Source organism: Balaenoptera borealis (genome assembly GCF_965194805.1).
Source record: "Balaenoptera borealis genome assembly, chromosome: X".
NCBI classification, from domain to species: domain Eukaryota; kingdom Metazoa; phylum Chordata; class Mammalia; order Artiodactyla; family Balaenopteridae; genus Balaenoptera; species Balaenoptera borealis.
In genome coordinates this window covers 127,575,120-127,587,997 of record NC_138881.1, presented here as the reverse complement: position 1 = coordinate 127,587,997, position 12,878 = coordinate 127,575,120, and the positions used below count along the sequence as shown (strand labels likewise).

The following is a 12,878-nucleotide window of genomic DNA, read 5'->3' as shown; positions in this document are numbered from 1 at the left end:
ATGCCGTGTCCTCTGAAGGACATGTCCAATGTTCATTGCCGCCCCCTGGTTTAGACCATGGATCCCTTTCAACCCTCCAGTGTCTGGATCCCGGGGTCAGCCTTGCTCAGCCAAGCTCAGTGCTCCTAGGTCAGTTTAAACCAGGAGAACCTCACAATCAAGTGCAAAAACAAATGAGCCAAAGGGCTCCATAAAATTGGAATTTTCTGATTCCATATCTTAAATCCAGTTAGGATTTTCTCTGAATTTGGTGAAGCCACATCTTCCAGATCGTAGGTGGCCATCATTTGCTGTCGGCCCCTTCATTCCCCAGACTGGCTTCTGAGATCGGGGTGACACAGAAATTGACAATCATTTGACATTTTTAATGGAAAGAAACAATTCACTTTTTGTAGCCATGGCAGATGTGGCCTCATGATTTGGGCCTTTTCTGGTGCCAGGACTGTGGGAGAGCCACTGGGACACTGGCTGTGGCGGTGTGGTGGTGGAGGGTCTACCCCGGCTGCCAGCCGCCCCCGCAAGCCACGGAAATGGGAGCAAGCGGCGTGCTGCCGCCCTTGACCCTGGAGGCCTTTGTGGTAAGTTTGCCAGCAGTGATCCAGTGCCCCTGGCTACATCCTTTCCCCTCACTTGGACCTGGGTCATGTGATCAGGCCAGGCCCCTGCTCAAACTCATCCTCAGCTCCCCCAGAGGGTGGCCGGCTACCCTCCCCAGCTTCTGCTGCTCTGGCCTGGAAGGCTCCTTCAGGGCCCTCCTCCTGGGTGTAATCAAAGACTCACTTTGATGCCCCTCACTAGCCTTGCTTGCTGCCTGTCGCCAGAGCCTGGTGCAGAGCGGCCGCTCAATCACCAAGAGAAGGTGCCAGGGCTGCCCACTCAAACGTGCGCCGTTGGCTTGAGTCATCCTGAGTGTCTCACAGCTGACGGTGAGTCAGCTTCCCTTTCCCTGCATGCAAATCTTGGGCTCTTAACACATGGCTTGGGATTGGTCTTATGATGGGGCGTTTTCAGGCCACTCCACGCTGAAGGGCACAGTCAACGCCCGGGACACGGGTTTGGTGGGAACTGGGAAACGTTTCTAAGAGAAGGCTGCCCTGGAGGCCTGAGCTCGCACCTGGGAGTCTGAGGACATCCCCACGGTGGGGTTTAGTGCGTCCCTGTGAAGGCCTGGTCACAGCTGGGTGGGTCCAGCGCCCTCCCCAGTGCGTGACCCTTACTGCCTCCTGAAGCTCCTTTCCTGGCCTGGGACTGTCCCAGGGGCCAGGGCAGGGTCCTCAGGCCACCTGTCCATCTCTAGGACGCCCAAAGGGATGTCACTGCCCTCAAGGCTGTGAGTGCCGCCCACAGCCCACAGCCCACCTCGACGCCATCAATGCCCCCTGCACCGCCTCCACCTGCATCTGCAGCCGGGGCCGCCCTTCCCGGCACGCGCTGCTCCTGCACCTCCCGTCGATGGCTAACGGGCCTCTCGAACTGAAGAAGGTCCAGGAGGACCCTCAGCCTTGGCCCCCGCCAACCCTGCCCCTCGCCTAGTCTTCGCATCCTGGTGCCGGGCTCTGGCTGAAACTTGGAGGCACCAGACCCAGTGCCGTACATCAGCGTGTCTTGTGGCCCCTCTTTCCCGAAACTCTCCAGGGTGGAGCCCTCCCCGCCTCCAGTGCTGCGGCTGTGTCTGCCAGGGACCCGCAAGCCCCGAGCGCAGAGACGCCCCCTGCCTGGTCCCTGGATCTTTCCCGGGCTCCAGCCTGCGTGGCTGCCGTCCCTGGGGCCTCTAGTCCCACCCGTCTCTCTGGCCGCTGAGTCAGGCCCTGCGCTCGCTGTGTAGCAGGCAGGGACTCCAAACATCCCAGCAGCTGCTGAAGCTGCTCTGGGTCCTGACTGGTGGCGCTCACACTGGTCTGCGCAGTGTGGGACACCCCCAAGTCCAGGTTACTGCAAGAGAATGTAAAGGTAAAGAAAGACGTGAAAAGCACCGGCCAGTAAAGAGGACTTCTCGATTACAGCCAATGAGGAGCAGGTCTGGCTGGGGCTAGGGGCTGTCCCACGGCTTCCCACCCCTTTCCGGGTGAGGCCTGTCGCGCCCCACCGCCTGGTGTCTGACACCGCGCCCTGCTTCCTCCTTCGCTGCCATCTCCCTCCCCCTCATCTAGGTTACTCTTTGCCCCTCTCTCGGGGCTGCGGCCCCTCCAGCTGTTGGTACGCAGGGGCCCGGCTTCGTTTGGCCCTGTTCTCTTCTGCCCCCACTCCCCAGGGACCTCGCCGGTTGGGTGCCCCGTGCTCCCCGCACCGCACCCCTGCTTCCAGGCTGGACACTGGCCTCCAGCTCTTCCTCCTGCTGCTGTCTATCCCCTATCGTGGCCGAGGGCCCCAGGGTCGTCTGGGCCTTTTCTCCATCCACATCCGTGCATTTCCTGGGCGCTTCTAGCCATCTGTCTGCTAAGGAGCTCCCACCTCAATGTCCAGACTCGGGGCTCTGCCTGCTTCTTCAACTTTACCTCCCACCCCCCACGTCTCCTCCCTTGTCTCCCTGTTGCCACCCTTGACGTCCACAGTCTCTTCTCAGCATGGCAGCCTGAGCAATCTTTTCAAACGGAAGTCAGAGCGTGTCGCACCTTCCACTGGTCCAAACACTTCAGTGGCTGTGTCTCCCTCAAAGGAAAAGTCCTGCCAGGGCCTGCCTCGGGCCATTCTCTTCCTCTTTCTCCTTTACCCTCTCCAGCCTCCCGGCTCTTCCTCAAGCACGACACTCCTGCCTCAGGACCTTTGCACTGGCTGTTCCCTCTGTCAGGAAGGCTCTCCCCCAGTGAGCCTCATGGCTCCCCCTCAGCTCTTTCCATTTACAGCCGCAATCCACTCATCTCCCTCAGCACCCCGGCACCTCTTCTGCCTCCTTCTCTCCCCAGCACGGTTCACCTTCAAACACCCCACACATCCCATTATTCTCTCCTCTGTCTCCTGTCACTGGAACATGAGGCCCCTGACGTCCCCAGCACCCAGCACAGCATCCGCATGCAGCAGGGGCTCAGTGGACAGGTGCTGGGAGTAGGGGGCCCACACAGCCTGGCACGTGTCTCCCACCATAGCTCCCCCGACCAGCGCTCTCCGCCCACGTTGCTCGGAGCAGCAAGCTTGAGTGTCCCCCAGGGCCATCACCCCTGCCCTGTCCCGCGCCTACACTCTTCTTCTGCCAGATCATCCCATGTCGGCCTTGTCTCCTTATTCGGAACTCAGCTCGCGGATCATCCTCTGAGAGGCTGTCCCGGACAACCTTTATCCAAAATCGTGCCACTAATGTTTCTCTCGGTCTGCTTCCTTTCCCTCTGAGGCTGGCGACCACCTGCACTCAGCGCAAGCTTACTTCTCTGTTGTTTGTTTGCTGCCCGGCCCTCGCCCCCGCACGTGAGCCCTGGCCTGTCTTCCCCTCACCGTGAGCTGCATTAGCGGGGATGCGCCACAGGCTGCTCCAGACCCGCAGGCCACACGGAGAAGGGATGCTTGTGTCAGACTCTGCCATGGGACCATGCTACTGATGAAGAGTCGGGGTGCAAGCAGAAGGGGTGAAGGTCACGGCTGAAAGTGGATGTACCCCGCTTTTGTTTGGAACTTTAATCGCTTGCGTTTGCATTGTAGGTGGTGGTGGAGGCGGAGAAGGGACGTGAAAGCAGGGAGGAAAGCGAAGGATGAAGGAACACCCACCCCATTAAAGGAAAAGAAAAGGAGAGAAAAATAAAAGCAAAGGCTCCCGAACAACAATGACAATGGCCACAACAGAAACTGGGTCTGACACCTTCGTACTGTGGGAGAAGCAGGCCCTGGGGGGTCGTCACCCTCCGCACCCTCCCTTCTGTCTCACTGTGAAGCTCACAGAACTCAGAATTCTTCCATCCAACTCCTGCCCTGTCCTTCCGTACCAACCACTATCCAGAACCTTCTGTGGGAGGAAGGAACCTGGCAGCTTCCCTGGCATCAGGGCTTTGGATTTAGAGCAAATTCCAAACACAGCAGCCAGGGAGAGATGGTGCCTCCATGAACTTTAGGTTCCCGAGTCCCAAACCCTCCCTGTAGGCATGAGGGTGAATCATGACTTGAGAGCAACACAAAGAGGTGTGCGGTGATGGACCCACAATCAAAGGGGTAGCAAGGGGGAAGGCTCCCTTTCCTCACCACGGAGTTAGGAGACGTGAAAATCCAGACTCCAGAGTTGGCCTTCACTGAGGGATCGAATCCCAAACCAAAGACACGGCTTTGTGTGTGTTGGCAAGCCGAAAATGCTGGTGACTTGTGAGTTTTGTGAAGACTACCTCCCATTCTGTGGGCATGCATGTGTGCCCAGGACCGGGACAGGCCAGACTCAGTGGCCGGCGTCAACGAGATGTCACACGGAACTGACCCAGGCATGGAGAGTCCTGGGTTTTTCAGGGGCTCGGCCTTGCCTCTCATCCTGGCTGTCTCCAGCTGCAGGGCCTCAAATAAGTCTCCTGAGCTTCCTGGGCCCTGGCTCCCAGCCCCAGGGGTCGGCCTGGAAGCGTGTACAGGGGAGGGCTCTGGAGCAGGGCTTCCAGGGTCTGCCTTAGGCTGCGAGCTGGCATGTGCTTTAGGAATTGCCTGGAGGGTTCTTCCCTGTGGTAGGATCCCTGCCTGCAGGAAGGCTCGGGCAGGGCTGATACTGTTCCTAGTGTGGAGACAGCATGCACACTGTCGAAGAGCTGACCAAAAATGCCAATACACTATTCCCAGAAACCCACGTGGGCAGACTGGCCTCGAAATCAATGGATTTCCTGAGAAGGAAGCATACTCCAGCAAACAAGACAGCTTTCACTTTGCAGGGCTCCTTCCTCAGTGGGGCTGGCTTAACTACTGCTCTGGGAGTGTGTGAGGGGCATGTCTCCCCAGGCTCCAGAAGGGTGTGTCCACGGAAGCCCCGGGGTCTCATCGGGCTGGGCTTTGCCAAGTTGGCAAATGCCAATTAAAATAAAGCAACTGCCATGACCTGTTTCTGGTACGGCCACATCTGACTAAACTCGCCACCTGCCCCTGTGACGGTAATCGTGTGAGTACAGAGGCCCAGTGTTGCTGCGGGAGAGCCGGGCTGCTGGGGAACAGGCTGTGGACATGTGGCTGGGGAGGGCCTCGGGGTGTCTGTGTGGCCGCCCTCGCACCTGGGGGCAGCCATCTGGCGGCCTGGGCTTGCTGCTCATTAGTAAACCTGAGTGAATAGACACCTCCTGTCTGCCTACCTTGGGGATCCTGACAGCCAGCTGGGGAATGAGGTGAGCTTCCTGAAGAATTACTGTGTGAGAGTGTGATTGGGGCAGGAATGAGGGTGACTGACACACTAACAGGGGATAGGATTCCACACCCCCTTCGTTTCCAAAAGACTGATGGTGGTTAGTAAAGAATGCTCTTTCCTAAGCCACTCAGGTGGGTGGCCTCAAGGCCATGCATGGCTGAGGTCCCATGAAATGGCTGTGGTGGGGCGGCCACTAAGCCAGGCAGGAGAGACGGCTGAGTGAGCAGGGGGGAGGCAGCCAAGGCCATTCTGGAGCCGGGAGGTCATCACGTGTGGCCAGGGGAGTGGAGACCGCGTTGAGACTCCCGAATCCAGAAGCAGCAAAGACCTGTGTGCACATGTGGGCATGGGAAGCCTGGGGGGGGGGGTCAGAGGTCAACTAGGAAGTGTGCGTGGCTGTGAAAGTGGGCACGCTGAGCCCCGAGGATCATTGCACCTCTAGCCTCCCCCCATCACTCCTCTGAGGGGCTCTCCTCCCCTCGGACTCTGGCCACTTCTTGCACTGGTGTTACCTGCCGGGGCCTGCAATGGGTGAGCAATGTCACCTATCACTCTGGCCTTCAGCCTCCTTGTCCACACCCGCAACCAGGCCCTCCACCTACACAGCCTGAGGTTCTCATTGGAAGTGATGTTGGGCCGAGACTGGCCGCGGCGCTCAGGATGAGGCGCGGCCTGGCCAGGTGGTAGGCAAGGAGGACAGAAGCCTTCCTGAAAGAGCTGGGTTTTCCTGAGGAAACCTTGTGCCCCGTGACCACTGCACCCTGCCTTTCTTCTGGTGAGTTCCGAGAGAGAGACTGAAGGCCTAGGGCTGTCCTCCACTCTGCCAGGCCTTCCCCTGATTTGTACGATGTGGGTGCCAGGCTTGGTGACTTCTCGGGGTCTTCGAAGCTTGGACTGGGAACCGGTGATGGTGGCAGGAAGTGGTCTCGGTCGGCAGCTTCTGGAATCAGGAGCGTCCCCTGGTGTCACCTTGTCCTCCACAGCGGGGTCCTGTCTGAGGGGCAGTGGCTCAGCCCCTTGTGAGGCAGGACGTCGGGCCCCTGCTCAGGCGGAAGGCGCTCATCTCCCAGTGGCACGTGGTGTGGAAGGGACAGTCACCCTTCTTCTGGCCAGGGGCTACGTAGGCCCCCCTGGAGCGGCTCCTACCCCACACTGCTGGGCTCCCGGCAGTGGGAAGGGGGACAGGACAGGTGGCCGCAGAAAGAAGGAAGGTACTAGGGGCCGAGGAAGAGAGAGGAGAAAGAGGCTGCCCCCAGGGGAGACGCCTGAGGCACCCAGAGGAGCCAAGAGAGCGCGGCCTCAGCAGGAGTGTGGGGAAGGCCTAGGGGCGAGCAGAGGAGGGGCGGGCTGCCTTCCCCCAAGTCGACAGACAGGCGGATGGACAGACAGACAGAGAGGAGGCACAGAGAGAGATGGCAAAGGAACACGTGAAGGAAGCGGCAGGGGAGGGCAGCTGCGGCCCAGCGGGCCCTGGCCGAGCCTCCTGCCGGCTTCCCCAGGTGGAGTGGTGCCAAGTACCCCGTGGGACAAGCTTTCCAGCTCACCCGTGACAGCCGTCAGCCAGTGCCTGTGGCCCCGGGGGGGTGGCTCAGTGAACATTCAAGGGAGCTGGACATGTGTGTGGCCTGTGGGATGGGGAACACGCTTGTGTGTGTGTGTGTGTGTGTGTGTTTGTGTGTTCACGTGCGTGCTGTTTCCAAAGGGGACAAGGTGGCCCCAGTGGGGACCAGTGCAGCCCACATCCCTTCCGTAAAGGGCAGAGTGGCCTGAAACGACAGCTTAAGCAAGAGGAGGGACGCCCTCCACTGGGGACCTCTTACCAGTTCCTAAAAAAAAAAAAAAAGAAGAAGAAGAAAAGAAAAACAAAAAAGAGAACACAAGACAAAAGAAAAAAGGAAAAGAGAAGAAATCAAGCAAAAAGAAAATCCCAGAGTCTGGTGTGGGAAAAAAGCAGAGTTAACAACTCCCGTCCATGGGGAAGTGATGTGTTCACGGAGGTGAGAGTTGCCGGGTCCCACTGGAAGGAAAGGAAACAGGTAGCAGTGAACCGTCCTGGCAGGGGCTCTGGGCTCATACTTGAAGGTTTACTGTTTGGCTTTTGAAGTCTCGAGTTTGCTGTGAGAAGCCGGTGGCCCTGGGGGGCAGTGGGGGGCCCACACTGTTCCTTGCGTTGTCTCTCACTGGGGGGACCGTGGGGTGGTGGGCTCAATGGTCTAGTGGCTTTCCCTTTGTCTTTGTAAAGAAATGTGAGCAAATATGGAACTTTCTACCTCTTTAGGACAGCCCCTGGGTTCCTTCTAAAATGTGACAGACATGGCGGGAACTTTTCAGAGGGACGTATAAAAAGGAATCAATTTCTCCCAGCTTCTTGAAGGAAGGAGGAGACAGAGTATGGGCCAGATCAGGTTAAGACCTTCCAATCCTGAGGCCTGCTTGGAAAGAGCGAAGATGCTTTGGGAACAAAAGGAAACGTGGCCGAGGGCGGGCTCGAGGCATGAGGAGGGCTCCTGGGGACACCTCTAACGCCCGGTGGCTCAGGGGTACTGCCTTTGGAAACCACCTCAAGGAGAGTTCTGGAAGCTGCTGCTTTAGTCCCAAGTGGGCGGGCTGGGTTCTTCCACTGCGAATGATGCTGCAAAGGCGCTCGCCTCTCCTTTCAGTCCTGCGGGGCGGCCCTGAGCCTGCGCGCCTCCCTGGAGCTGCCCCGCGGGACACTGACCGAGGCCCCAACCTGACTGACTCCAGACACCACCAGAAGCGGCCCAAGTTCATGAAGAACCATCAGCAAAGGCAGACAAGTTCAAGAAAAGAAAACCAGCGACAGAAGGAGCACTAAACAAAACCCAAAAACCAAAGAAAAGAACGGAAGGTCCAGCAGTGCCATGGATTCAGTACATTTCATAAGAGGATATGGCTTTGGAGAGACACACCGTCTGGGCGGGAAGGACTGAACAGGGCGATAAAGAAAGAACGGAAAAGCCTCGGTGAGCGGAGGATGCAAGACTGGAAAAAAAGAGAAGGAAGAGGCGGGAGGCTTTTTCCTCCCCCAGAGATGCCATTTATGAGAGAAAAGGGGACTCAAGACTCACTCCCAGCGGCGCTGGTGGGATTGGCAGCAGAGAGAATTACGTGAGTAGGGGTAGAAAGATTGGTTACGTCATGGAGCTGGCTGAGGACCGAGGACCGCCGGCGCACAGCACCCTGAAATGAACCGCTTCTCTTGAAGGTACTCACTACCTCCATCTGTGGGAGAGAAAATGAGATAAAGGTTGGCTTGCACTGTAGTCCCCGCGACCGCACGGGGGTGGGGCTGGGTGGGGACAGGGGCCACACTGGCTGCATATCGTGACAGCAAAGCCTCATCGAGGTCGCCTCGGTGCTTCTGCCGGGGCCGTGGCCGAGGCCGAGTCTGGCCTCTGCGTCATCCACCAAGAGAGGCTTTGCTGAGCAAATGCTTAGCGCTCAGAGGACCTGGCGCGCGGGGGTTGACGATGGATCGGGCACACCGCAAACACTTTAGAAAGAGCCATTTGCATTCACGATATGTTCACTGCAAGCCACTCATCAATAAATACCCTTCCCTGGCCCGTCCTTTGTTTATATTGCCATAAGCGGGGCCGTCACTCTCCTTCTGCGGCTCATCCAGGTGACTGAGGGGTACTCCGTGGGAAGTCTCAGTGTAAGAATGGATTTGGAAAGAGGGGGAGGGGTTTCCCCAAAGCCCCTGCTTTGTCTCATCAGAATGCCTTCCCGCAGAGCCACAGGCAGGGCAGGAGGGAGAGTGGAGAGCCTGGGTCCGGGGAGCAAAGATGGCTTTTGCTTTGGCCCCCACCCTTTAAGCTTCCTAGGAGCCTTCAGGAAATGAGAGCCATGGGGGTGAACTTGCCGGAGATGCAGTATCTTTGGATTTCCCGACCCCGCCTTTGGCTGGCAGGGGGGCCTGGGGGTGGAGCAAACCCAGGAGAGGGGTCCCAAGGAACCGTGGCTGGGTGGCCACTGTGAATGTGCCCCCATCAGAAGACCGTGTGTCTAGATTCTGGGAGGCCAGCCCGCTGTGGCGCACTTTGGGCCACTTCTTAGAGAATGCCCTCTTAGTGGGGAGTGTGTGTGGAATCTTTGGCCTTAGAAGGTGGATCTGATTTCTAGAAAGTGCCACATAGTTCACTGGATGACGTGAGCAGCAGAGCAAGTGTGCATTTCCGGAGCCCAGAGCACCCTGGCTGCCTCCTCTGGGCCCAAGGACACGGCCCCCGCCCCCCAGCCCCCAAGGGGCTACATGGTAGCCGCCAGGTCCCGTGGTGTGTCTGACATGGGGCCGGGCTCTTGGAAGAAGGCACTTTGAGTGCTCAGACTCGCCCCATCCCAACCAAAGTGAAGACGGCCGTCATTTCAACCCTTGGACGCGCTGCCAGACAGACTAATTGTTGTGTACGCACCGCTGAGCCCCCTTCTGCCCAGCAGAAGTAAGGCATACTGAGTGCCCACGGGAACTGGCACAGTGCCGAGTGCCCCAACACATTGAAGGAAGATGACCCATGCCATGATGTCGCTGTCTCTTTGTGGGGGGCATCTCCTCCCTAGATGGAGATGTTTCTAAGGCTACGGAGACAGGGGACTGTCTCAAGAGGGGACTCTTACTGTGGCAAAGGCGACAAGGGAAGGGAAAAATGCCCTTCCTGCCTCTGATTGGGCCTCTCCGCATGGTGTGCCGATGTGATGATGGTATCAGTCAAAATACCACAGAATTATCCCTCCGCCCCACCCCTACCCCGAAGCCCCCCACACTGGGCCAGGAACAAGGCCCAGGCACTGCTGAAGCTTCTCTTTGGTTTAGAATGGAATGCGAAATAGACCACGTAGTGAGCACTTCGAAAAGCTCCACGTCCTGCATTTGGAGGACTCTTATTCTGGAATGACACCCTGCCTGGCTGGTGCGTTTCCATGCGCCTGGAATGATGCGAGAGCAGGCAGCAGCTTAGGAAATGCCTTCACCTAGCAACATAAAAAGTTGTGCTGGTCTCCGAAATCTGGGGAGCAATTTTGTGTTTTGCAAAAGTTGGAAATCTAGGGCTGGCTGCCTAGAGAATGTTTCTCTTGGCATGGGGTGTATACAACTTGAGGGGCTTTATTTCTCCTAGGCTTTACTTCTGCTTTTCAAGCAGTTATTTTGAATCAAAATGAACAAACGCTCTTAAAAAGTGAACTAAAGCAATCGGTTGGTTTGGCATTCTTGAGAAGTGTGGTGGATTTGATGTGACAAAGTCAAGGGGAGGAATGAGTGGCTCCATGGAGAGGACAGGGCTAAGGGATGGGGGAAGGAGACTTGGGTGCTTTGGGGCAAGTCCCTTCTCTCTGGGCCCCATTTCCCCGTGTGGAAAGCAGGGACCCGACCAGCCCGGAACTGCAAGGCTCCTACTGAGGGGACCCACTCTACCAACGGGGCGGCAGGGTCAGGTCCAAGAGCCCGCAGGCAGTGAGAAGACACAGATGCACAGGTGGCTGGGGCGCCAGGGACCTCTTCCCGGACACCTAGGATTGGGGCAGGGCCGTGGTCTTGGCTGCTAGAAAAGCTAACACTGACTTTGGCTCATGGATGGAGGCAAATAGGCTCTGCCGCAGAACCCGCCCAGCACGGCACACCAGAGTCCGTCGGGGCCGGGATGGGTGGGTGGGGGCGCACAGTTGAGCAGCCAGGAGGCCACGGGGAAAACCTGGACAGCTGGTGACAAAGGCTCCTCCCGTTCTACTGGGCGCTCAGTGTTCTGGCCGGGCCCAAGACATCCTTCCCCCGCCACGCTGGCCAAGGCGCTTGGGACGCCAGGAGGGGTGAGCCAGAGGCCCGGAGAAGCCCCCTGGGACCCCAGGGAGCTCCTTAACATGGAGCTCGTTGGTGCCACCTCACCCAGCCCTACAGGATCGCAGGCTCCGGGTGGCCCGGGACTCTGCAGCTTTGGAAAGTTCCCCGGGGCACCCTGCTCCTCACTGATGCCAGCGCCTTGGGCTGGGAGCACAGCCGGCCGGCCGTGTGAGAAAGAGCTCCCTGAGTGCGTGTGCCACGGTGGCGGGAGGGCGTGCACTCTCAGAAGGCTTCACGGGGCCGCCGTGGGGTGAGGAGGGGCCCCAGGGGACACGGTGGGAGCTGGGGAGGCCTGGGGCCCAGACAGTGGCCAGCGTGGAGGCACAGCAACGCAGGCGAGCAGAGTGGGAGTCTGGGAAGGCAGCAGGGGTTCTGGGGGCGCAGGGCACGTGGGGTGATGCCGAGAGGCAGACGGGAGGCTGAGAGCTTCTGGCCGGGGAGCTGAGGCTGGCGCCTGGGGAGGTGAGGGGCGTCCAGAGACTAGGCCCCCAGGGGCTGTGCGGGAGCAGCTGGTGAGCCGCGTGCACTGGGAGGGCGCTTTGGGCACCTGGCATGGAAGATTCTTTGGGATGAGCCCATGGTGATTTGTGACAGGCTGGAGGCAGACACTGGGGAGAGCTGTGGTCTCAGGTCCTGGTCCAGGCCAAGGGGCCCACGCGGGAAGTTGCCTAAGCAGGTGCCCGGTGGTGTTCTTCCTTCCGGTGGGTCTCTGGGGCAAGAGCAATTGGAGCTGGGTCGGGGCAGTGGGGCTGGGGGTCCAGGACAGAGCATGGAGAAAGGCCCGGGAGGAGCAGGGAGTGATGGGTGTCACACGCCGGCTATGTTGCAAATAGGCTGCAGGGGTCCAGGGTGGGCACAGGGAGCCTCGGTCCAGGCGGAGACGCGGGCGGCTGGGCCAGGAAGGTGTTGGGGGTGGGGCCGGAGGTGGCTGGACCGGGCATGTGCGTTCGAAGGGCCATGCCAATGTACCAGGTGTGTGGGGAGACGGGAAGAGGGTATGGGACAGCTCCGGGGCTCTGGCTTGGGCAGTAGACGTGACGGAGCCATGCATCAGGAGCTGGGGGGTGGGAGGAGGTGGGCTTGGGGAGGTGGGGCCTGGGTCTGGGCTGACCTGAGCCCGGGGTGGGTGCTGTGAGGCAGAGGAGGAGGTGGTGCGTGAGGGGCGCCTGGTCGCCATCTGGAGGCTGTGCGGGGAGGGCCAGGCCGCGGGGAACTGGCAAGAAGAGACCAGTGCCCCGGGGCTGCGGGACTTCCAGCAGCGAGGGTCACAGCCAGGCGACAGGGCAGACCACGGTCACAGTGGGAGGTGGGAGTGACAGGCAAGGAAGATGGAGAGGGGACAGCAAGCTGCCAGGAGAGCAGGGCGGACCGCACTTCCGGAAGGGCGCCGGGAAACAGTCTCCAAGCAGGAGGGATGGAGGGACGGCCCAGCTCGGGAGCCGGGAGGACGTCTCACAGACCTTGGTGAGAACTGCCTCTGGGGTGTTGAGGGCTGATGTTAGGCCATGATGAAGTCACAGTGAGCGCCAGGGAAGGACACAGAGAGACAGCAAGTATGGAACATTCTGGCAAGAAGGCTGGCCGGGAAGAGTTGGGGGCAGGAAGCGAGGGTGGCTCTGTCAGGCAGACTCTCACGAAGCCTTTGCAAGTGCCCACAACTGGGCAGTCGTCGTGGCTGTCTGACTTTATAGAGGACAGCCACTGACGGCCTTGACCTTGACCAGCACTGAT

General features: G+C 59.2%; 1 protein-coding gene across 14 annotated transcripts in view; it reads right to left on the bottom strand.

The window, feature by feature from the left end:
• The window catches only part of ATP2B3 (ATPase plasma membrane Ca2+ transporting 3), a 64,147-nt gene that overhangs the window by 4,707 nt on the left and 46,562 nt on the right, over positions 1 to 12,878 (bottom strand). For 8 of the 14 annotated variants that reach the window (XM_082376814.1, XM_082376812.1, XM_082376811.1 and 5 more), the window contains one exon: positions 8,447 to 8,533. The exons of 3 other annotated variants lie outside the window; for them this stretch is intronic. In XM_082376814.1, the coding sequence (XP_082232940.1) occupies positions 8,447 to 8,533 (87 nt within the window). Of the gene's footprint in view, positions 1 to 8,379; positions 8,534 to 12,878 lie in introns of all 14 variants that reach the window. 3 more of the 14 variants (XM_082376808.1, XM_082376809.1, XM_082376810.1) reach the window with 1 other exon arrangement.